Source organism: Notothenia rossii (genome assembly GCF_949606895.1).
Source record: "Notothenia rossii genome assembly, chromosome: 5".
NCBI classification, from domain to species: Eukaryota; Metazoa; Chordata; class Actinopteri; order Perciformes; family Nototheniidae; genus Notothenia; species Notothenia rossii.
Genome location: NC_136903.1, coordinates 72,672,763 through 72,697,961, shown reverse-complemented (window position 1 = coordinate 72,697,961; position 25,199 = coordinate 72,672,763). Strand labels below are relative to the sequence as shown.

At 39.1% G+C, this 25,199-nt stretch overlaps 2 protein-coding genes across 2 annotated transcripts in view; both read left to right on the top strand.

Moving 5' to 3' along the window:
• The window catches only part of LOC307039322 (guanine nucleotide-binding protein G(i) subunit alpha-2), a 55,040-nt gene extending 41,001 nt beyond the window's left edge, over nucleotides 1–14,039 (top strand). The window contains exons 3-9 of the mRNA XM_079681252.1: nucleotides 2,843–2,984; nucleotides 5,826–5,986; nucleotides 8,449–8,577; nucleotides 11,598–11,727; nucleotides 11,878–12,031; nucleotides 12,795–13,010; nucleotides 13,102–14,039. Of these exons, the coding sequence (XP_079537378.1) occupies nucleotides 2,843–2,984; nucleotides 5,826–5,986; nucleotides 8,449–8,577; nucleotides 11,598–11,727; nucleotides 11,878–12,031; nucleotides 12,795–12,985 (907 nt within the window). The 3' untranslated portion in view covers nucleotides 12,986–13,010; nucleotides 13,102–14,039. The remainder of the gene's footprint in view (nucleotides 1–2,842; nucleotides 2,985–5,825; nucleotides 5,987–8,448; nucleotides 8,578–11,597; nucleotides 11,728–11,877; nucleotides 12,032–12,794; nucleotides 13,011–13,101) is intronic.
• A 4,444-nt stretch (nucleotides 14,040–18,483) lies between these two features.
• On the top strand, nucleotides 18,484–21,339 carry LOC307041566 (PAK4-inhibitor inka1-like). The gene is made up of 3 exons (XM_079685033.1): nucleotides 18,484–18,636; nucleotides 18,755–18,788; nucleotides 20,260–21,339. The coding sequence occupies exons 2-3, from the start codon at nucleotides 18,771–18,773 to the stop codon at nucleotides 21,217–21,219; spliced, it is 978 nt and encodes a 325-aa protein (XP_079541159.1). The 5' UTR covers nucleotides 18,484–18,636; nucleotides 18,755–18,770; the 3' UTR covers nucleotides 21,220–21,339.
• The last annotated feature ends 3,860 nt before the right edge of the window (nucleotides 21,340–25,199 follow it).

The window sequence follows — 25,199 nt, the reverse complement described above, 5'->3', positions numbered from 1 at the left end:
ACAATAGGCTTCAGAATACATTTAAGGCAAGACATAGAATATACATTTGCTTTATTATGGCTAATTTTATTTCACATTTTTAATGCTAGAGTAAAAGGACACAACATTTTAGAGTGAGTCATGTTGATTTGTCCTGCTTTCATCTGTAGGGTTAAAGTAGGTCTTAAAAGATGTTTTTAAAACTGAAAGACCAGGGGATACTATAGCCTAATAGCCTCACAAAGAGAAGAAAAAGTGAGCTACTTCAAACTTATGTTGGGAGGAAGTTTGGGAGAAAGTGAGTCAAGTTATTATGTAAAACACGTCACTTGATTTGCTGATTGTTCCTGCTTTTAGGCACAGGGTTTAACGGATCTGAAAGGCTGTTTTTAAAAGCGGTAAGACAGTTATCGCCTTGCAAATGTGAAGATAAAGTGAGTAACTTGAAACTTTCTGAGGGAAATCCATCATTCTCAAAGTTTCAAACATGTTAATTGAAGAAAAGGCTTGATATGTTCAAACTAACATGACATGTCTCAAAGATATGTGAAAAGACTTGAGCAAAAAGGAAGACACACATTAGTTGTATGTGTCTTTATAGCCTAAGCTTTTATTTCTGTGTGATGAAGCACAAATGAAAGGCTGGGGTCATGTTTGAGGATCACTCTTGTCAGCCTTTCTTAAAACACATGTGCACAACACAAATACCAATATCTCTAATTACCAAAGTTATTTCTCTTTATACATTTTTTGAGCTTTAATGTTTGTAATCCTCTCACTGAGATCACGTTAAACCCACTAACTGTATAAAGACTTGTTTCACATGTTGACTCGCCATAGCATGAAAAATACATGAATAACATTATTGATGCATACACTAAACCAGGGCTGTTGCAAATGTTCCCTGTGAAAAAGATCTAGCTATGCCTTTGACTGACAGAAGTTGGAAGTAGAAAGAGCACAACACCGCAGTCTTTTCTTACATTCAGAGGAGTAGCAGTGACTTCTTTCGTCTACCTAAAAATAGAGAACAAACATAACTCAGTAAAAGGAACCCCTCAGTCTCACACTAGATCCAGACTTATATGAGCAACGTTTCTCTCTGGTTGTCTCTTTTTATGTAAGATAGACACATAATGGATTTCAGAGCCTCTCTTTGTAGGATTTTCTATTATGACAAAAGGATTCAATTACTGTATGCCTCTCTGACAGTCACAGGAAACTGCAGTACTAATGATGGGGTTTATTTGTATCTACTTCTTAGGAAGAAATCTGAAAAGTTCCCTCTTGTTTCCACTACACCTACATGATGCGACTTAAAGGATAATTCTGCTTAAAAAAGTATAACAGTCAAAATAAATGAAAGCATTATTGATGGGATTCCTATGTAATCCAGTGTTATTGTATCCTGCTGAAAACTTCCCTGAATGAAACACGACTTGCAAGTTATTATTAACACAAAAGTATTGAATTATTTAAAAAGGGGAAGGATGCAGCTGAGGCCCACACGATATCACTACAATGGTCATGTTGTGGTGTGGAGAGCGCCTTCATCTGGTAATTTCAAATCCCTCTTTGGCTTTGTTTATCATATATCATGAACTATAGTTTGTTTAGGTCCTTTTTGGGGTTCTTTGGTTCGGCTCAAAAAATAAATCAAAATGTTTTTGGAATCTAAATGTTATGTCATAATTGAAATTACAATATGTATTAAAGACAACATATAATATAATAATATTCTTAGTTAAATTGAGATGTTGCAGTTTACTAATCTTATTGTATAGCTTAACTTAAGAAAAAAACTTGATAAAACTTTGTACACATCTTCACAAAAACTCACAATTTCTTATTTTTTATGATTATTTTCAGAGAAAATTAGATAAATCATCAAATGTCCACATCTTTCAAATGTTGGATAGAGATTCAAATACCTACTTAATAAGCAGCTTCTAAAACAAACTGTGCAAAGTGCTTCATGATCATGTCATCAACTATTAGAAGTAATGTTTGAATGAGGGAGAACAGAGTGGGCTTTGAGTCTCTTGGCTGGGCCTCAGTGTTCACAGCGGGCTCACTTGCATTTTAATGAGCTCCCATTCAGCACATCACACAACCAATGAGCATCCTGGCTCTGGTCTCATGGTAGACAAGAGGAGATGGTTCTGTGTGGTTTCAGTCTGAGCCCCATTTTTTCAAGCGCATGCCTCTCTCTCTATGTAACTCGTCCACAGCCCCACAAGCAAGAACGTTTGATTCTTCTCAAATCTTTGGCAGTTAATTTGCGTCTTTTCTCTCAACACGTTTCTTGCGACCCTGTTGACTATTTATAAAAAACGTTGTAAGGTTCTGTAATCACGAAATATGTGACTTTTCAGAGTCAGTTTAATACAATTTTTGGCCCATTTCGCCTGAGGAAAAGAAGTTGCCTAATAATTATTCACACCTTCATTTAGGGTGTCTCCTTAGGCTACACCCTCCCTCATTACACAAATAGACATCCCCTGATATGCTTAAATCCAATAAGCATTCAAGTTTATACAGCTTGAAAAGAATACTCACTTGCCTTATCATTGTGTCCTCTGTGTATGATGTCATACATGCAGGACTATATACTCTTTGATGAATCTAATCAAGTGATAATTATAAAACCTTAACTTAAGTTATTGTAAATGACAACCGTTTCCAAATTAGATTAAATACTCAGTAAGATCTGAGGCAAAAAGCCAGCAAACACTATTTAACACCATTTGATGTAATGTGTAATCATGAATATGCATGTTATGTTTCATTGTCACATGTGATTTCATCTACATTTACATGCCATTTTTTTCCCTTTTCCTCCCTTGCTCTGCTCCGTTCTCAGGATTATCCATGAGGATGGGTACTCAGAAGATGAGTGTAAGCAGTACAGAGCCGTTGTCTACAGCAACACAATCCAGTCCGTTATGGCCATCATCAAAGCTATGGCCAACCTTAAGATCGACTATGAGGAACCTACAAGAGCGGTAGGTATCTGACAATAAAGTTGAAGGTTTTTACACACCATCATCCTCTGCAGCAGCAAGATCAAGGACAATGTTTGAATTGTTTTGGAAAATATTATGCGGCTGCTTGCTTAAGCCATTACAACACTCAAAAGACCAATGTTCTTTTAAGGATTTAAGTAGGAGTCCAATTGTTCCCGTGTTTGAGGTAGTGACAGAATTAACTGATAACCTGTTAAAGTACAGTGTAATATATCTGTTATATCATCTCTACTAATCACCTCCAAAGCCTCCACCGCCTCCTTCCTCATCGCCTTCAGGATTTGAGGCAGCAGGAATTATGCAGCTAAAGAATTTCTCTCGAGTGCAGTGTGACAGTCTCTACTCGGAAATCAACTCTGGGTAGCAGATGCTTAAGATGGACTCCTACAGTGCCATGTATTTTCAGTTTATAACTGTGTTTGTGTGTGTGTTTTTAAACAGTAAATCATCTCCACCCGGGGAGATAAGGTGACAGAAATACAATTCTGGCATTACTCATGAGTCGAAAATGCCATCATCTCATGAATGTGATTCATATATTCTATTTTCACAGATCATTTGAAAGATAATTTCTATTATAAGATAAGTAAGTATCTGGAGAAGAGTCTCTATAGTTCCTTATGATGAATCAATCTGTCAACTCTTACATCGAAGTGAACCTAAAAAGATTGTGTTTGAATTAATTACATGGGGAGAGAAGGAGAAAGCTTGTATTGCCTTGGCACAGTCCAACATTTCACACCAATTACACATATTTCAACTCATGTTATACTTCTATAAAAGTAGATGTATGTTTCTAAAAGCGTGCGGATACCACATAGGAAATTGTAACCCACCTGATCCCCATACTTGAATTAGAATAAGTATTAAAGCAGATGTGCGTCATGTAGTGGATACAGGTCTGTGCTTGGTGGCTCTACACCAAAACATGCCTTCATGCAGGCAATTCAATTTAGACCTATTTGTAAAAAACATTACTTTGCAGTTTCTGTAAATCTTTTATGCTTTTTGTTGTCTCCAAATGTCCCTCTCCTGCGTGACCTTCAGTTGGAATTGGATAAATATGGGGGTTTTTGTATGGAAAGAGCCTTTTGACTACTTGGCACATGTGAGGATCCGCTCTGCCAAGGGAGCTAACTCAGCATGACGAGTTCTGCTGGACGGAGTGAATTAGTTTATTTGAGTTTATTTGAGAAACACCGTCCACCACTGCTATGACTTACAGAGAGGACAGACTAATCTGGAACATTTCACAGTTTTCAATTAAAAAGACAATATTCGTCTCACCGTGAGAGAAAACGCAGTCAGCATTCAGCATTATTCTGAAATCAGCATCTGACCTAATGGGTTTGTTTGATCTCTTCATGTAAACACAAGAAACACGCTGCTTTCACTGTTTGCCAAATGTGACAATTCCTGCAGACAATTGGTAACCAAGTAGTATTTGATACAGGGCACACATCACTCATTGGTTGGAGTTTTCTTAACTAGTTTTCCAAGATGTGCTGCTTACAGATTTGCAGAAGTTGAAAACATTATTCATGACAGGGTCATAAGACTATTTCAGGTCGAATAAGCTAATTATTAACTAATCCATGGAAGTTTGCTCTTAATACCTAACATCAAAGTTTACTTAAGCCTTCAAACACAGCGGGTCAGAGGGGTGCGGTGGAGGTGATGCCCTTCTCAGAGTCCCAGTGAGTGCAAACTAAGTACAGTTACAAAATGTCATTGCTCACTTATTATGTGTCTCAGGGTAACAAAGGCAAGTACATGCCATTACTTTTAATATTAAAGGCAATTTTATTTATACAGCACTTTTCAGCACGTGGCGATTCAAAGTGCTTTGCAGGTTAAAAGCAAAAGACATTTAAGAACAAATACAGCATAAATACATTATTAAAAAGGCATATTAATGTCCTGCCTGCCATTCGATGCATCTGCTTTTCCAGGCCACTTAACTTTAATAGACGGATTCATTACCGTGCAGAGTTTATGGCAGGTGACTGTGAGACGACACAACTCCAAGTAAGCCAATGATCGATCCTTCATTTCTGGTTCTTTACTCTTCTGTTTACTTTGACTGTGTCTTCACTTCCTTCAATATCATTTGTTGTGAAAGTTTACAGTTTGACATTAGACATGTCTGATTCTATGGAGTGCAGAGGGCTGCAGGAAACTTCAAATGATATAACATTTGAAAAAATGCTGTTTCTCTTTCCATCATAGGACTGTTTCCATTGGTCGGAGCTCTTATCTGCAGTGTCTAAGTACTGTTGTTTTTAAAAAGCACCAATTACCACAGGCACATAATGTTTCCCCTCGCTACTTCCAGCTACATTTAAAAAAGCCTATGTCACAGTTAGCTTAGAAGGTCAATGTTGACAACAATACTTATTACATGGCATGCAGTAAACTGTTGTGGTCATTCTTTAGTGTTTTTCATGTTGAAGGCCCATATGAGATTTGATTCTCAAAGTAACTGTTTTAAACGTTATGTGTTTGGGAACTGTTCTTCTTCTTCTTCTTCTTCTTCTTCTTCTTCTTCTTCTTCTTCTTCTTCTTCGGAATCTGTGCTGATGTATAGTTGTTTCATCACAATTCTAAACTCTTTGTAATACTAACATGCATCCATGCCCACCATTACTGGGCCCTGCAGAAAGTGGGATATAATTAGCCATGTGAAAAAGATGTGCTAAATAAACTCTGCAGTGCTTATCAGCTTTGTCCATTGAAAAAGAAAAACAAGTGATACTAGACTTTGTATCTTTCTGTGAAATCGGCTCGATCTAATGTGTTGTGTGTGTCTCTTCATGTCAGGACGATGCCCGCCAGCTGTTTGCTCTGTCCGCAGCAGCAGAGGAGCAGGGCATCCTGCCAGAAGATCTGTCCAACGTCATCCAGCGGCTGTGGGCTGACGGTGGTGTGCAGGGCTGCTTCACACGGGCCAGAGAGTACCAGCTCAATGACTCAGCAGCATAGTGAGTGCCTTAATGACATAAAATAACATCAGAGAGCAGCTGCAGTTATTAATAATGAAGGCCTGCTGTTTTGTTTAACCCAGGGCTTTCACTTTCAAACACCAGTTGTGTCGCTAATCCACAACAACATGGCAACCTCAGCCTCTCTCCGCTGGCCTTAATTACTTGAATGAATCTAATTTCTGAGCACTCAGTGTTTTTGGCAGTGTTGTTATAATTTACCTGTATAATAAACAGGGAGAACATGAGGTAACTGTGAGAGGCTGCTGGTAAGAGGTGAGAGGTTATCACTCGTACCCTGTGGGATGAAATCCGAGAGCCTGAGTCTTGTCGCAAGCTGCAGCAGGAATTAGCTGATTTCTGTTTAATACAGTCAGCCTTTGATAACACCATGACACTGCCAGAATGTGCGCTGAACTGTCAGGGAGTGTTAACTCTTTCACAAGTGATTGCTTTGCAGTAACGGCTGTATTATCTTCCACGGGGAGCGATATTGTTCTCTGTTTGTGTTGGCTGGTATTAGCATAGCTTCACCTTCTCTGCCTCACTGCTCTTGTTAAGGCTGAGAGGACCTGGAAGCTAACAGGCTAACATTTAGCAGCTCGGAGATTGGACAATGTACCGTGATGGCTTTGTCGAGCTCTGAGAGAGTTGGTTGCTTTAAGAGGGAACTAAATGAGTCTGGCAGTAGAGAATAATCCATCTCTGAGCACCTGCTGAGAGCCAGGGAAAGATAAAGCGAGAGAAATGGCACGGCTCTCATTAACTGAACCTCTCTGCTATGACTGGTTTGAGAGAGAGGGACGTGTAATTTACACTCAACTAAAAAATGAATCCAGCTGCCATTATTTTAGGAAAACCACATTTCTGGGAGTATCAAAATGAAACAGTCACTCCTAACGCTTTAATTATTCTGTGTGATGAATATAAAGTATATTAGGGTTCCACACTAGGTCACTCATAATTGTTTACTTCACGGATGAAAAACATGTTGAAATGGTTTTAATTGTTCTTGTAAAACCTTTTTAAAATGACCAATATTTGACCTTTGACAATTATTCTGTCACATTACATTTGAATGCCTTTATGTATTAAAGTGTAGGCAGGCCAAATTAAATTACTCTTAAAGGCTTATAACTGCAATGGCTAAATCAAGCTGTGCTGCTGATGTGTGGACTACAAAAGCATCCTAACCCTCTGCCCGTGTGGAGCAGGATTATGATTAAACTCTCGTGGCATGAACTAGTGGTGCAGAGGCTCTAATATCTACAGCCGGGCTGAATGGGATAACATCCAGCAGCAACACTTTGTTTTATAACATCGTTTTCTCAAGCTAGTTAAGTATTGTACTGAAAGAATTACGTAAAAATGTACTTTTGGGCTTTTATTTGTCGACCAGGGTAACTTTATAGTTGTGAAAGTGGATTGTGGTCTTATAGTTAGTGTTTTATCAGGCTTTGGGTATGTTGAACAGTGTGAATGCTTTATTGTTTGTTTTTGAACAAACACAGTTTTTCTTCTAAATAGATTTGAAAGAAAATATAGAGACAAACAGAGCATAGTGTCAAGATATTACATTGAAATATAGGTTTTTACATACAAATCATTATGTATTGTGTGCATGCGGATATGAACGGATCTCATTGCAGGATTCAGTGTATGCATTGCTTTAACATACTACATGATTTTGTGATTGCTAACAAAAGAGACAGAAATCTGCTACCAGAGCTTTCCCTTACCATGATCCACATCATTTGCTTACCTTGCAGTGGATGCTTTCCCATGGCTGGGATAGTGCAGAGTCTGTGATATAATACACATCTTTACAATATCTGTATTCAATTGCATGGTCACAGACAATATATCGTATGCTCCTGTCAATAATAGAGATGTTGCATATCTGTTCAGGCATTCAAAAAGTCAGCAGATATTCAGTTTCGGAAATAATGTATTATCTTTACACGTTCATATCAAGACCCTGAACACTGGGTGCTTGATCATTCATGTCAATGATAAAAAAGAGACTAGGACAGCACGTCAATTTGGCTTTTAAATATTACCACACGAATGTTAATCCTACTCGTGTGTTTTGCATACATGCTGAAAAAGGACGTCTTGCCCCATTTTTTTTAAGGGTTTATTTGGTGTGTTATCCTAGTTTTCCTTTCCTTTGCTTACTGTAATGTACATTATATAAGATGAATGTTCATGACTGTGTGATCTGGTATAGCAGGGGTAGCAGCAGCCTTGTACAGCTCTCATCACTGTCACTTTGTAACTGGCTGTGCTGAGACGACACAGAGCTGTTAGTGGGCCTTCTGTACTTCTCATGTCTGTGAGAAGGAACAGATGAGACCTTTCACCTGAAAGAACCCAAACCCTTAACATCTTAAGGTCCCTTTATTTCTGCGAGGTTACTGCCCAGTGTTAATATATATGGTGTGTGTCCTTGTTCCTGACAGCTATCTAAATGACCTGGAGAGGATAGGCAAGCCAGATTACATCCCCACACAGCAGGACGTGCTGCGGACCCGAGTGAAGACCACGGGCATCGTGGAGACACATTTCACCTTCAAGGATCTGCACTTCAAGTAAGACACTCCCTCCTTTCACAGTTATTCCTTTAATCTTCATTTTGTAAAATGCTAATAAAGTATTAAAGGTCTAAAAGAAGAAGTTTATATTGTACAGCTAAATATTTCATTTGCAAAAGAGACACATCATACTCGTTTACATAGAAACTGTCCGTGCTAATATAAGGTAAGGTAAGTTACGTTTATTTATATAGCCCATTTTCAGACACAGAGGCAATTCAAAGTGCTTTTAGATTCATAAAAACCATGCATAAAAGAGATACAGAATAGTTTAAATACAACATTGTAAATACGGTAGGTGCTAAAGCAAGTTGAAAGACTTCTGGGTAAGCAGAGGAAAAAAGTATTGTTTTTAGCCGTGACTTAAAAGAACTCGGCGTTGGTGAAGACCTCAGGTTCTCTGGAAGTTTGTTCCATTTGTGGGGAGCAAAAAAGCTAAAAGCAGCTTTGGCGTGTTTGGTTCTGAGCCGGGGTACAATGAGTAAGCCCCCCCCCCGATGACCTCAGAGCTCTGGGTGGCTTGTAACAGAGCAGTATGTCGGACATATTTGGGGTCCCAAACCATTGAATGCTTTATAAGTTAGCAATAACATTTTAAAATCGATTATACAGTGGTGATGTTTTAGAACTTATTTATAACTTATGTGTAATGGCTGTTTATTTTAGGTCAGGGGTGTCAAACTCAAATACACAGTGGGCCAAAATAAAAAAATGGGTACTAGTCGAGGGCCGGACTGGTTCAATGTTTATTGCAAAACGTATTGAAATGAACTTATTGCACATATTAAACCTGGAACTAACAATTATTGCCCGTAAAAACAACATTAATTAAATAATCAGTTGCATTCATTTCTTATGGCTCTATCTGCAGCTTTTCCCGAGTCATTTCTTATGATTACATTTTCCCACAGGCCAACAACAGCTTCAAAAAAACAATTTCCCTCAAAGAGAAACCCAAACATGCCCTGTTGTCTCAAGAAAGAAAGTGCAGAAGGAAACATCCATGTAAACTCAGTGTGCTGCTCTGTGATGCTAGCTCAAGCAGATACTTGGCATCTCATCTTGGGTGCAAGTTCATCAATGTTTGGGGTCAGGCTCTGAGCTGAGGAGACCCTCAGGATGGAGTGAAGGTGTGCGTGCAATATACTGGCGGGCCAGATCTAATAGTACATTACTTGTTAGACGCTTTTATCCAAAGTGACTTACATACTCAGTACTGTGGACAATCCACACAGGAGCAATTTGGGGTGAAGTGTCTCAGGGACACAACGACATGCTGACTGCAGTGGGGTTTGAACCTGTGACCCCCTGACCCGAACACCAACGCGCAACCCACTGCCCCACACGCCTAGTAATTCAAAATTAAATCCACCACGGGCCTGATTTGGCCCCCGGGCCTTGAGTTTGACACATGTGTTTTAGAGGATCAAATGGTAACCACACTGATCAGAGGGCGACATGCCTTCAGGACTCGGGCTCAGCAGGTGACAGTAATTACTAAATGAGGCTCATGCTCACCACCGGAAGTAGCTCCACACATTAGTTATGTGCCGGAAATATCTTGCATGTTTCTGAATGTATCAGAAAAAATAATCATTACAAAACCAGAAACTCATTTGATCTTTAAGATATTCTCATTGAATCACTAGTTGATGACGATAACAGACTCTAAACGCAATGAGAAAGCAATTTAAAAGTCATATCTTATAAGAAAATCAACTGTTGTCACAGAGTACTTTGTTCTGACAATTATGAATCTCTAGCGACTGACACATTTTGCCGACTGAGGTAATTGAATTCATGTGCCTTTATGAGTCATGAGTTTCAGTTTGTACAAAAAGTATTGTCTGTGTCTGCCAGAACACAATGCTTCCCTTTTTTGGAAAGTCAATACATTTTGCAAGAAGAAAACATTTATTTACTGATTTGTCAAGTTGCTGATTGATTTCAGCAGCTGAGATAAAGGTGTCTTTAACCAAAGCAGCGTGTCCCACTCAATCCTGTTAGTGATTTTTAGACACCGAGAAAAACCGAGGGGAACTTCAGAAAAGTGACATATCCCACACACAAAAAATGTAGACATGTGTGGGATGTTAGTCTGTATCACAGCAGGATATTAGAGAGGATGAAAGTTATTTCTGAATACAAACACATTACTACCCTTTAAGTGTCTTTGAATGGTTGTTTGTTGCCATGCTTCTCAGAAGTGTACTTGTTTTGACAATGTAAATGTGTTCTTCTTGTATGTTCTGAAAACATATACTGTTTTCTCCATTTGTATTTTAATATCTGAAGTCAGCTCTCAATCCATACATGCAATGCTACAATGGCTACACTCTGCCTCTAGCTGCCAGCTGAAAAGCCTCCTCTCAATGTTAGACGGAGAAAATCTTAAGTGTTGCAACGTCCAGACGAACATCCTCCATCATCTATCTAGGTACCCTTCATCTTCATGAATAACTCCCATTAAAAAAAAAACTTCTGCTGCCTTGCCTCATCCTGCCTTAAAGCTGTCGTTACCACAGCAACTGCACTGAACAGAAATGCTCAGAAATGGCAGGAGAAATGAAGAGGCCTATGCAGAGAAACAACCTGCCCAGAGAAAGGCAGAGAGCACACACTTTCCCAGAAAGAGACCTTGAGGCTGCTGCCTGTCAGCAGGAGAAAGTGTTGTTTCTTCTCCGGCATTATAATGTATATTTATTGTGTGTGTGTGTGTGTGTGTGTGTGTGTGTGTGTGTGTGTGTGTGTGTGTGTGTGTGTGTGTGTGTGTGTGTGTGTGTGTGTGTGTGTGTGTGTGTGTGTGTGTGTGTGTGTGTGTGTGTGTGTGTGTGTGTGTGTGTGTGTGTGTGTGTGTGTGTGTGTGTGTGTGTGTGTGTGTGTGTGTGTGTGTGTGTGTGTGTGTGTGTGTGTGTGTGTGTGTGTGTGTGTGTGTGTGTGTGTGTGTGTGTGTGTGTGTGTGTGTGTGTGTGTGTGTGTGTGTGTGTGTGTGTGTGTGTGTGTGTGTGTGTGTGTAGGATGTTTGATGTTGGAGGCCAGCGTTCAGAAAGGAAGAAGTGGATCCACTGCTTTGAGGGAGTCACAGCCATCATCTTCTGTGTTGCCATGAGTGCCTACGACCTGGTCCTGGCTGAGGACGAGGAGATGGTGAGTTAGGCTTATCCTCAAAAATGTTTAAAAGCTTTGCACAAGGAGATGATTCCGAGGAAAATGGAGAGGAGAGGTTGGGGTGTCAGGGAACGTTTTTTTAATAATGATAACAATCTCTTTATCTCCACTTGTACCCGTCCCATCCAGAACCGGATGCATGAGAGCATGAAGCTGTTTGACTCTATCTGCAACAACAAGTGGTTCACAGAGACCTCCATCATCCTGTTCCTCAACAAGAAGGACCTGTTCGAGGAGAAGATCGCCCACAGCCCCCTGACCATCTGCTTCCCCGAATACTCTGGTACGGTGGGACCGCCTCAACACAAACACAGGACAGGACCAAATGATAGATTTTAACAAGTAAAATATTTAGTAAATAGGGTGTAAAAATGACTCTTGTACTTAGGGTTAGAGTCTGCCTCTGTATAGAACCATTAAACCAGGCTAAATCTAGACTCACTTTTTGCCTCTTATGTGTCACTATCTCATTGAAGTTAAAAATCCTTAAAGACTCTTCTAACCATATGGATGAAAACATAATCTAATATGATAAAGACATTATACCTATTTCTTTATTTGCGACTATATTTACCAGTCCAGATGACCAGAAAATATCTTTCCCCTTTTCATACGACAGAAAAAAATATCAATGCTTCATATTTTTCGGAAAATATCCAAACAAAGACTAATGGAGGTCAATTGTTAACATTTTGTTTCATATTGTTTAAAATCAGCAAAACCATTTGTTATTTAGACATCCAATCTTTGTTTGGATTTGGAAAAGATCTGAGCCAATTATATATTTTTTGCAGATGGTTAGAAGGGTCTTTCTGGATACTGAAAATATCTGCTGACTAGGAAAGAGTGTTTAAACAAACGTTGGACTTTCAAACATTGCCGGGTGGTCAGAGATACAAACCGATGATGTGACTCTAATTTAACGATAATACCAAAGAGACGCAAAATCATTCCAGATGAATTGAACAAGAGAACGGAAAAAGACCCTTCAGAGAGTGTGTTCTCCTCAGCGACTCAGCCTCTCCTCTCTCACTCTGTCTCCTCAGGCCCTAACAAGTACGAGGAGGCCCAGGCTTACATCCAGACCAAATTTGAAGACCTGAACAAGAAGAAGGACACCAAGGAAATCTACACCCACTTCACATGCGCTACCGACACCAAGAATGTGCAGTTTGTGTTCGACGCTGTCACTGACGTCATCATCAAGAACAACCTGAAGGACTGCGGCCTCTTCTAAAAAACAAATCTGAGAGAGAGTCAAGGTGAGTTCAGAGAGAGAAACCTGGCAGCAGGTCAACGACTGAAGCCTGTCAGAGATAATGACTGATAGGTGTGTTTGTTTTTGTTTTTCAGATTACTTGAAGAGTTCCAATGACCATGAAGAAAGGGGGAGTAAACACACATCATGAATGACTGCACTGGCCAACCACGATTTCTGCTTTGATCTGCTTTTTATAAAGACACCTAAGAGACTAAAAACCCGACGAGACTTGCAGAATTTCAACAAATGCTGATCCAGTCGCTTGTATTGTTAACTCTTTGGGCTATGACCACAAAATCAACATTTATAATTGTATTTTTGTTCTATTTTTTTTTTCTTCTTTATTTTCAATTACTAATGGAGGTAAAGGAAAACTTTTTTATATAAATGCATTTATTTTACTTTTAGAAATTCTGATGTGCAAATTATTCAACTTTTAATCACAGGAAGCTTATTTTTTAAAAGATGAAGCACAGGCATGGACATAAAATATGACTGATAAAGGAAAGCGCTTCTTTTTTTTTTATAATGTTTACATAAGTTCATCATTCATAGCCAAACCGTATATTGTTTTGCATGACTCAACATGGCAAATATTAGCTCTGTAATCTGCACAAATTGTCTAACATTCCTACGAAAAACAAAATAAAAAATGTTAAAATGCTGAAAAGGAAAAAAAAAAATGCTTCACATGCTGGGGGAAATTATGACAAAATTCTAACTGATATTTAAAGTATGTGTGTAACTAACATTCTCTCACTTTTTATAGTACCATTTCCATGTCTGTCGTGGTATGTGTGTGCCTTGACTTCTGTTTACAACCAATTCCTAGATATGCTTTCAATACTGTTTGACCTACTGTGCGCCTATACTTTTCTTGTGTTTTCTGCCTAGCACCTATGAATATATAGTGATTATTAATGAGAGACGAAAATCTAATTCAGCAAAAGGTTAGTGTTTTTTTGGTAAATATTAAAAGGCTTTTAAAGTCCTATATGATTTAATTTAAATAAAAGTAGAGATCACCTGACCTGTGCACGTTTTTTTTTCTCCCTATTGTTACTTCTGTTTCTGCAACATATTTTGTGGGTAACTTCGCAGTTGTTTGTAATTTCTTTACACAAAAGGGTTAAAAACAAGCAAAGATAAATAAAAATGAAGTATTGGGGTTTAGAATATTTACTTTCCACAAAAGTGAGACTTTGTAGCTGAAAAGAAGACATGGTGGCTATAAGTGACAAATAAGGAATGATAGTAAATGCTTAAATGTAGTGGAAGAGCAACACAGTTATAGAGCACTATAACTGAATGTCTCTGTAGTAAAGTTATGTTGGTATTAAGTCTAGTTTTATATCTAAAGTTTGCGAACATTAAACAATGTATTCTGATGATGCCAGACCAAGTGAGGCTACATTGACAAGACTTGAGTATGACCTTTAGCTATGGTGTTTTCTTTTGTAAGAGGAGGTTTGATTTCTTCTATCAAAAGTTACAGAATCTCGCTTCAAGCCCTTTTACATATAATAATAATAATAATAATAATAATAATAATAGATACATTTTGTTAGCGCTTTTACAGGTGCACAAAGTTGCTTTACAGAGATAGTGAAAAGAAAAGAACAACAAATAAATATAGTTAAAATCAAATTAAAATCAAGCAATACAAAAACAATCACACATTAAAAGCCCCGGGCCTTTTTGAAAATGTCAACCCGAACCACAACTTCCTGCTGAAATCAAACTGGCCGATGGCCCCATCTAGTGGACGATTAATGTAAGGATATCAATTCCTACAAACACCTGTGTCTCAGTTTTGCCTTCACAAAATGTTCTCGATTAAGTATGATTTCCCTATTGGTGGCAAACGGAAAAATCAACACAACAAGGACATAATACTCCACTGTTAGGAGATGTAGTTCCTTATTTACCAGATGAAGAGGTGAATATTAAGGAGAAGTTTGTTTTATAAAATATTGCTGTTGAGTTTGAGAGACACGTGGCTAATAGTGGTTTCTACATCCACCACAGTGGTTTCAGAAACCCCTGTAATATAAATGAAAGACAGAAAATCAAAAAGAAAATAGGGGCCAGGCATATGGTGACAAAGGGGGAGTAAGATGATTTAGTTATTTTATGAATACATTCAAAATGTCATGAATAAAGTTAAACAGTATTAGTGCAATGAGAACAAATAAATCAAAGGAGGGAGATTTTATTTATTTAGAAAAAGAAATACTGCTAATGCCTATCGCTCACATTCTTCCATAGACCATCTAAAGAGAAGAAATACGAGGACAGACAATGATCAGTGTTTTATGGGAAAACATTTTTTATTGTCAAATCCTTATTCAAGTTTTTAAAAGGCCTCGTTTGACACATTTACGATAGCTTCAACCTATTTTATTTGTCTGGATTTAACTTAATATAAAATGATTAGGAAGCTGTTCAGGGTGTGATCCATATTACATGGATAACATGGCTAATTAGTGACGCTCATATATATTAGCTTAATGACCCTCTACTCATCCTGCCAATCCTCTCCAGATGCCCCCCTCCACAATAGTAATACTAATTTTTCAGACAGATGAAGATCAAGCAACAGCAAATGGTGAAATTGGCAGCATTATATGTTAGACATGGTCTAAATCTAAATAAAAAAACGAAAATCTGTTGATAAAAATTCACTTATAGAAAAAAAGTGCAGGTACTGGCACAGTTTTAATGTGGTGCCGCTGTGGTTAAGAAACTTGCTCTAAAGGACAACACATTATTTTAAAGGTTGAGACAAGTCTGTGGACCTGTGAATGTGCTTCTGGGGGAACACTCTCCAGTAATGACTCAGAGGAAGACTGATGAGTGTATGTGTTATAGCACATAACATATATCTTGAATGTGTTTATATGCATGTAGATGAGATTATGGTAAGGTGCTCAGAAGGTCTTACAGTATAACCATTGATTTCTCAACCAAATCTGTGATTCACTGATTAGTTCAGTGTTACACAAACAACATCCTGCTTTAAATTCAATTTAAAATGATTACATACTTTACAGGAATATGCTAATGAAAATGAACAGTGCTGCTAACCACTAATCAAGGACATACAGAAAAGCAATATGATATAGCCTAAATATATTTAACAAATAACCAATACAACAATTACAACTACTATCATCCTTACTGAGTGTGAAAGTGTGGAAAAGATAAAGATGTCCTTTTTTACTACCTCTGTAAAGCGACTCTGAGCACCTGTAAAGCACTTACAAAATACAAATATTATTATTATTATAAAACGGCACATTACTTTTTTTTATGTATAAACCTTCTGCAGTTTTTCCCTAGAGGGCACTGCAGTTCTACATCTCAAAGACTCTACATTCACCCTGCCTCTCAGAGACACAACACATCTGTCTACTAACCAGAGTAAAGTTTACATGTTTTGCACAAACAACAGTAAAAATGTTATCTTGAATTCATTTGTTTTTGGGTATCTTTCAAAGTAAAATTCAATATTTTTAAAGCAAGCATATTTATTTTTGAAGCCAATTTTGAATCAAACATTTGTGTCAAAACATTGACACAAATTTGAATTGATTGGTTTTATTAGTCTTGCATTTAAGCTATGAGCCATGGCATCAATAATATCTGGTCAAATTAATTATTTTCATCTGTAGCCAGAAATGACATGTCGACAACCAGAAAAAAAGGGGGGAGGGGGCTAAAATACTTATTTCTGATGTGTGACCTGCCTTGAACAAAAATACTGATTGTTTAGGGGTTTATACTTAATGGACATCACCACTGCCATATCTATGAATGTTCTGAAAAAATAAAAAAACACCAGCATGATGTTAAAATCCAGTTTCATAAAGGGAAGTAAACCATTCATGTGTTCAAGTACCAACTCATTTAATGATTATAGCCATTAGGGATTCCTAAAAGCAGAGAGACTCAGAATAAAGGTCAGTCTGTATAGAAAATTGAAATAATCACAGTTCCATTACCAGGCATGTGTAATTACTTAATGGATAGTGTAAGGGCTGGGGGCTTTTAGGGTGGTACGCTTTTTCTTAGAAACGTTATCTCGTTTAAAAGTGAAAGCCTGGTGTCAACAAAAACATGCACTCTGTGAAAATAATATTTTCAATGTAAGTCTGTACTGTAGCTTGTCCTGTATATTGAAGCTTAATGAGAAAATGTGTGTTAGAATATGAGCATTTGACAGAATTAGCTGAAGAAAAGTCTGAAAAATAGACAGTTTTCAGTATTAAAGTGCTTAAAATCTCCCTAAAGTAGTCAAATAATACCCGAGCAGGATGTTTTAGGGTCTAGTCGGTTAACCAGGTCTGGACATGCTGCAAGTACCTGTATACTAATGTTGTCCTTGCTGTGGAGACAAATCTGCACCCGAACAGCAGGCCATCAGATCTGGATTTACCCACAACAGTAATGAACAGATGCATTCCTCTCAGTTTTGCATAAACATCCATTTAGTGAATAGTGTGAATTGAATGTGGAGGGCCCAACGACTGTCAGGGTTACAGGCTCAATGCCCAATGAGTGCAGGATTATCACATTTACATGGAGGTATTTAAACACTGATCCCGTGATTAGCATTAACACCAGGAGGACAAGCTTCTTTTATTCTACCAGATGAGAAGCAGCCCAAGAAAAGGGTTTGGTTGCTTACATTGTTTTTGCTATACAACTTTAAAACAATCATGTGAAAGAAAAAGGAGTGATAGGACATAATTGCCTGCATTTAATGTTGAATAACACACTTACGGCATGTAAGTGTGTTATTCAACATTAAATGCAGGCAATTATGCAGGTCCTGTCACTCCTTTTTCTTTCACATGAATACATTGAATTAATGATATTAAATGGCTGAAGAAGAAATGAAAGCACATATTCAAACGTCTCAAATGTGAATATTTGATAGACTTCAAATTATTCTAGAATAGTAAACACAATATATCTTCACGGGAGATCATACTTTTGTCTACATTGTCTACAAAAATTCACAGTATATAAAATGCTAAGGGATGAAGAAGACAGATCATAATGCAACAAACTAAATCATGGGCACATAAAGTTACAGAGAAGCATCAACACATAAACCATTAATTTAAAGATAATCAAATTCTACGAGTAGGTTCCTAAACCAACTCAAAGCCTTAAGCATGATGTCAGTTTTAGGATCAAAAACATGTGAAGTTTAAAAATAATCATAGTCTTATCTAGGAGACGGTTCCTGAAACTACAATATCAAGTATAACATTAGGAATTGTTTTCCCTATATTGATCTAAGATCCAATTTATGGGACTTATTTTTCCTCTCTTGCAGCTCTTGCAGCTGGGTTCATCTGCACACGGAAGCGGGTCTAAACGAGCTGTGTGCGCGTCCTGCGCTCTGATTGGCTCATTCATACACGATGCACAGTGCGCAGCAGGGCGCGGAGCTGTAAAAGGAGGCGAGCAGGGCTGAAGAGTCACTCAGATCATACACCTCTGTTCAGGAGGCATCTGCAGTCAGACACACTGTAACACCTTCTGAACGAACCGGGACGCTTAACTCTGTTTATGGGATATATTACTTACTTTGGACATAGAGTGCCATATTAGAAGTGAGTGTGTGCTTGTGTTGCCTACTTTTTACACGCTGTTGTGATTTCTTACGAAATTATTAGCCTAAGTGTGTGTGAGTAGGTTTTTCTAAAACTGGTTATTTTCTTTTTTTTGCAGAATCAGAGTTTTACAAATGAGAGGAGAAGAAATGGTGAGTTCGTTTTCTGTTCGAAATCAGTTTTGTACTTTATTGTTTGACATTATAACCGAGCTGCCTTTTCGCACTAGCCTATACATTGCTTACCTTGAGTAATATTAGCCCTAGCAAATATTTAGTATAATATGATCAATATATGGAGTAAACATCTGCCAGTGCAGCAGACGGCTGAACGGTCAGTGATGCTCAGATGCCTCCACAGTGAGTTCATGATCTAAACACAGCAGCATTGTTGGATTAAATAATGACAGTTATGGCAGCATATGGAGATATTTAACGGACACTCACTGATTTTGAAGAGTAGCTTATTATATTAATTGATTATTTAGTTATAGGATATTGCATGCCCTGCTTTTTTTTGTTCCATACAGTAGCTTTGGGTACTTTCTCAAGTCCTTGCAACGTGGAGTTATGATGAAAACCAAATGGGGGCAGAAGGTCTTGCAGCAGGGTCACATACTGAAACGGATTGTGTAGATTCAGGGTAGAGAGGTCATTACAGGTTCTGAGGCTAGTGCTGGCATTGAGTCAAGTACCTTGTGTTGGATGTGACCTCTATGGCCACATATGAACCTGTTTCCTGTGGTTCCTCTGACTTTTGGAATGTATATATCTCATACTTATATATTAAAGAAACACTATTCAGTAGCCCAGATATACTACAGTATGTCATGAATCTAGGCTCAGTTAAGAGACCAGCATAGCTAGACTTTGTTTACAAAGAATATGGGACCTCATCTTTGTTCACGTTTACCCTTAAAGACTCACACACACAGTCACATGGTCTCTTATGCCCTGTTTGTGTTTGAGAGTGAGCCATCGCTGCTCACTGGCTGATTCTGACCAATCAGCACAGGAGTCAGAGAGGAAACACAAGTATTATATTCCTTAGTGTGTCACTGGTGAATTTCATAGGCAGGCAACCTTAAAGAGCCAGGACCCCTGCAGCTGAATCTGGATCCAGCAGACCCCAGTTATTCCTTGATATACTGCAGATGTTGTTTCAGTGTGCAGTGAAATAGCTGAGGAGAGACATTAGTACAACTCTCCCTCTTATAACTTCTGTCTGGGTTTTCAGTTGAATCACACCTGACACAATAAGAACAGGGCGTTCCCTAAGTTGTTGGCGTGGTTGAGTCAATTAATGGACAGATGGATTTGCTTTGTTTTGAAAATCTGTCTATTGTGCGTTCTTTGATCAGCAGGTCGGCTGACCTTCGTGATTACAATAACAGAAAATGAGTTCATTTTAATAGCTTCAAACCCACTTTGAGCAAGTCTAAACGTGCCAAAGAACTGAATTTAGTCAACTCTTATTATTATTAGAGCCATTTTCTTCGACACCTCCTCAATTAGGCTGAGTAATGTGCTATTTTCAGCATGGCTCTATCAACAGATCTGCCATGGTGTGGGATTTATTGACACTTTGTCTGACTCTCCCTCTCTCTATCTTTTGTCTCCTCAGATGTGCCTGCCTGACTCAGGCAACTGCTTACGGGAGCAGATGCAGTACATGATGAGGTCACTGCAGGACCTGAAACAGCTCCGGAGGACCTGCCCTGCAGCCAGACGCCCCCTCAGCACCCAGCTCCCAGCGTTGGTGTGCCACTCTGCGGTGGCTCGGGCCTGTCAGCAGCGAGCGTTTCAGCGAGAGCAGCGCACACGCCTGAGGATATCTGACGCCAGCACGGCCAGCACATACGACTCGGCCTGCTGCCTGGCGAGTCCTCTGGAGGAGGACGAGGACGACTCCAGCCTGAGCCTCAGACTGGGCTCTCCCAGCAGTCACAAAAGCTTGGAATTTGATTCAGGCTACTCTGAGGCGTCCTGGCAGGATGAAGCGGTGGTTCTCAGGAGGACGAGGAACGTGCGGGTGTCCTCTTCAGCCTGCCTCCGTACAAACAGAGCTCCAAGTGGACGCATCCGTCCCAAATCGACGTCTGACGCCTGTCTAGAGACGTGGACATCGTTTGATGCAAACCAAGAGGACTGGACGAACTCTTTACTGACCAGGGGACGCAACCGCCAACCCCTAGTTCTGGGCGACAACAGCTTTGCAGACCTCGTACAGAACTGGATGGAGTTGCCAGATTGTCCTGAACCCACTGAGCTGAAGCCGAATGTAGGAAATAGAGTGGGGAGGGGTTTCTTTGTCAACATGAGGAAGAAACTGGTTGGATTTTCTAAAAGTGTAGAGGACAGAGTGAGGATGAGATCCACAGACTCTGCGCACGTTGACAGAACTGCGAATGCTGCAAAACGTCTGTCCTGTCCCGTAGCGGTATCTCAGTCCAAAGTCCCTTTTTTCCACCAGTCTCACTCAGGCCTCAATGAGATGGACCCAGACTTTTACAACTTTGCAGCCCTCATGAAATCACGCTGCAGACAGCCGTTAATCTGCAACAACATCATTGGCTACGTCTGACACAGAGCCATATATAGACTGGACAACCCTCGGAGTCACTTTATATTTTATATGACTGTTTCCCACTTTTTATATGCTGTGACTATGCTAAATGAAATAAAGATTGTCTCATAATTTAAACTTTACATAATTTTTTCTCTTTCTCTTTTTGCATCATTCACATCTTGCATTCGACACAGGATATATGGTTGGTTAATATAATTTTGCATTAGCAGAAGGCACCCAAATCCATTTTATTTATTTCGCCATCTGATTTCCATTACAGCTCATTATAGTGACAATGATTCCTTGTTGCTGGATTAAAAGGGGCTTTAACTCTCTCTACACTCTCTGCAAAGGTTCACTTTGTTTTCATTAGAAATATAATACTCGGGGCAGGGGGATGGAGTAAGTTAATGTATGGCTTAGTATAATTGGTGTATAATAGAAAAGATAAGTTGAAAACATGATAATATCTCAGATTTGCAGATTTTCCAGCCCACATAAGGCAGGGCATTCAGTCAATGTTCAAGCATATTTTAGAGCACGATCGTTAGACACCAAGGACTTTATGTTCTCAATAAAAGTTCTCTTCTTACTCAACAAAAAGTTGAATTCTTCAGAGAGGTTTCTAACGGGGCAACGGAGCTATTTACAGGCAAGAAACCGAGGCTGTATCAACACAGAGCGCTGTGTGGCTGATGAGGTAATTCCCCAAGTGTCCGAGTAGAAAGAGGTGAAGAGAGGCGAAGCAGCTGGTCGCAGATGGAGCAGAAGTTTACTCTCCCTTTGCTTTATGAAGCAGAACGCCTCACTAACAGCCCCCTGCTTCATTTAACTTGGTCTCTGCTATCATTGTGGTCTGGCCTCACAGGTGGTACCAACTCATCCACACACATTGTTTAATGGTCCTATTAGTTCTGGGTCCTCTGAGGAAAGAACACACTGATGCAAAGAGTGACATATCCACCAAGATAAGCTAATGATCACTTCACATTCGCCTTTACATATTCGCTTTGACCATACATTTGGAGGAAAAATAGCTCCAGACATTTTAAAGATAAAGGATTTCCCCCCAAAAAGCGATTTCCCATGCTCCCTTGCAGCCAGTCTCACCAATCATGTCTGTTATCAAGGCCACAGGAGGGTACAGGAGAGAGATTGTTCTGGTTGGGTGCCGTTTGTCTTAGCCTCTTTATCTGGGTCTTCTGGTGGTTTGTCACTGCTGCACACTGTTGAGCGCTCAGCTTGGGAATAATGAACTCTTATCAGGACACATTCACAATGACGTGGAAGTTTGGAACAGTGTGTGACAACCCAGAAAAAAAATGTTGCAGAGAGAACTTTTCAACTCCAAGTTTTTCTGGCTGATTTTCCCCTTTTTTAGCACTCGCTTGTTCCCAGTGGTGTGCATCTGCTAAAGTGCATCAATACATCACCTTCCCAGCTGACTGAGAATCATTCAGAGGAAGGGGAATGCAGGAGACGAGAGAGGAAGCAATGAATCCAAGCCATTGCTCATCTCTACAACACATGGTCTCTAGATCTATGTTTGTCTGTGAGTAAGAGACCTGTCATGTATATTGTGAATTATGTAAAGCTTTATTAATTGAACACCCCAATTAGATTAAACACTGCAGACTTAAGGCTGCAACAGACACAACTGTGTCATATATTGTGGTAATTAAGTCTAGAATTAATCACATTATTTCCAGTGAAAAGCCAGAGAACAGAATCATAAAAATAGAGACTCGCTTTGGTCCTGTTGGACAGATTGTTTTAGCACATTGTACAGGCTTCTCTCTTAACTTCTTTGAGGACTGCCAGAAAACGTTCAGGTGACTTCATCCCACAAATTAGATTTGTTTTTTTGCTTCTCAACGTCTGGATTTTGCTTCTGGTTCTTGTATGGTTTATCTGGGGTCCACCTACATGCCTAATATTTTGAATGAAAACATGCCCCAAAAGAAATCAAGCTATTATTCAGCAGAACTGCATTATCAAGCCAAAATTTCTTTGTTAAAGGATCCTAAACAACCTTAAGAGGGAAAGTTTTAGGTAGACACATACTGTATAGGTAAGGAAGATGATCAACTGTGCCCACCATCATCGATTATTAAAATTACTTACCTTTCAAACTTTGAAGCATCAGCCATGGTTGCCACCCACAGTTTGATTATAGTAAGTGAGACCCTCTGGCAGATATTAGCACCAGTTGCCATAAACACAAGATGATCCAAAGCAGATCTGCTGAGGCGTCGCATGCTTTCAGGGTGGCCCAGTCTGATGTCGTGGACACACAACAAACTTTCTGTTAATTACTGTAAAAGCAGAGGATTTTCTTCTCCCTGGTCCTCACTGATAGTCATGGCTACCACTGTGAGCATGACCCCATCCACACTAATCCCTCACTCCCTTCACCCATGTTGTAATAATCCCATCAGTAAACAGAAAGAGAAGATGGGCCATGTGTTTAAGTTTGGCAAAATCTTCATCCATGTGATTCCTGTGTGTTGATAGAAACACGCTCTAATTAGAGCTGCTACCTGAAGGCTCTGCTGAGACTGTCCAATCATATTCAGAATTATTGCAATAAAAAAGGGACCTTACATTAATCTCACTTGACAGTTACCGGCATCTTGAGGGGCTGTTTCTCTAACCATAAAAAGAAGACCACCCCTTAGTTCCAAACCCGATTTTATGTGCCACACATCAGCATGTAACTGAATTATGTCAAAAAGGATCTTTTTACTAAAGACAAATCAGTGTCATAAGTGTTGTTTCACATTTAAAAAAATGCTATTTTGTGCAGAGTGGAAATGTTAGCAAATGTTTAAAAAAGCTTTTGTTTTGGTCAGTTATTTGAAAACGCCTTGTCTGCATTAATCATAATGCTTAGAACTTCCTTTCTAATGCTCAATCAAGTTTTCACACCTGAATAGGTTATCAAAAGAACAACAAAATTATTTGAATACTGTGCTTAAGAAGCCAATTCAGTTACTTTCAATAAATAAACAAACCTTTTTCCTCCCAGAAGAACAATTCAAACCCTTCACTGCACAATGCTCTAAATATGTAAAAGGCTTATTTGAAGTGGTTTAATGATAATAAATGTTGACGATTCATCCGTTTTTTCAACCAGACTCCTAAGTGTAACTGCTGCATATTAGACTTAGATGGAGGGATGAGTCTAGAAAGAAATCTAAAAATCTACAAAAGTTCAATGTTTGTTTCAGATGCCAGATAAATCTGGTCACAAAAACTTATGATTTTCATTTAAATTTGATTTAGAAAAAGGGAGCCATTGTTTTTAGTTTCTACAGATTTACAGTTACAGGAGGCTGCTGACTCTGATCACATAGATCTGCCTCCGAGAAAACGTTTACTTGGAAATTAGAGAGAAATGACATCATGTGAACATCTTGCTGGAGGCAACTTGGCATGATGCAAAGCCCTCAGAGAAAGCAGGTTTCCATCTGAGAAAGTCTACAAAATGCTGCTGCAGTCAAACCATGATGCCTGGATACTGAGATATTGGCTATATAACCACATGAATGAGTTTGAATTACTTTGGGTTCTGAGTTAATTCCAGTGAACTGATTCACAAAGTTTTTTTGCGTTACTCAGAATTTCAGGTTCTCATGTTGTAGTGAAAGCAGAATATCATATTCAGTTGTGTCCTTTAGTAAAGCAGGAAGAGAAGGTGTAAATTGTGAGATGGTGTTTAAAGGCTTTATCAAACACACTGTCAATGGAGCTGAAGAGTTGAACATACTACTGTTGGACAGATGCCTAGCAGTGTTTGGCTTATATATCTGCCACACAATATGACTATGGTTAAAAGCCTGTCTGCTGCACTGCTAGAAACAAAGTTCAGTCATGGAGAATAAACGTATCTCTTTAGGTTACTAGAGAGACTTCTCACATGCACGCACGCCCACACACACACATACAAAAGCTTTTCCTATCAACCTATGAGCCAGCAGAGAGGGGGACAGGAA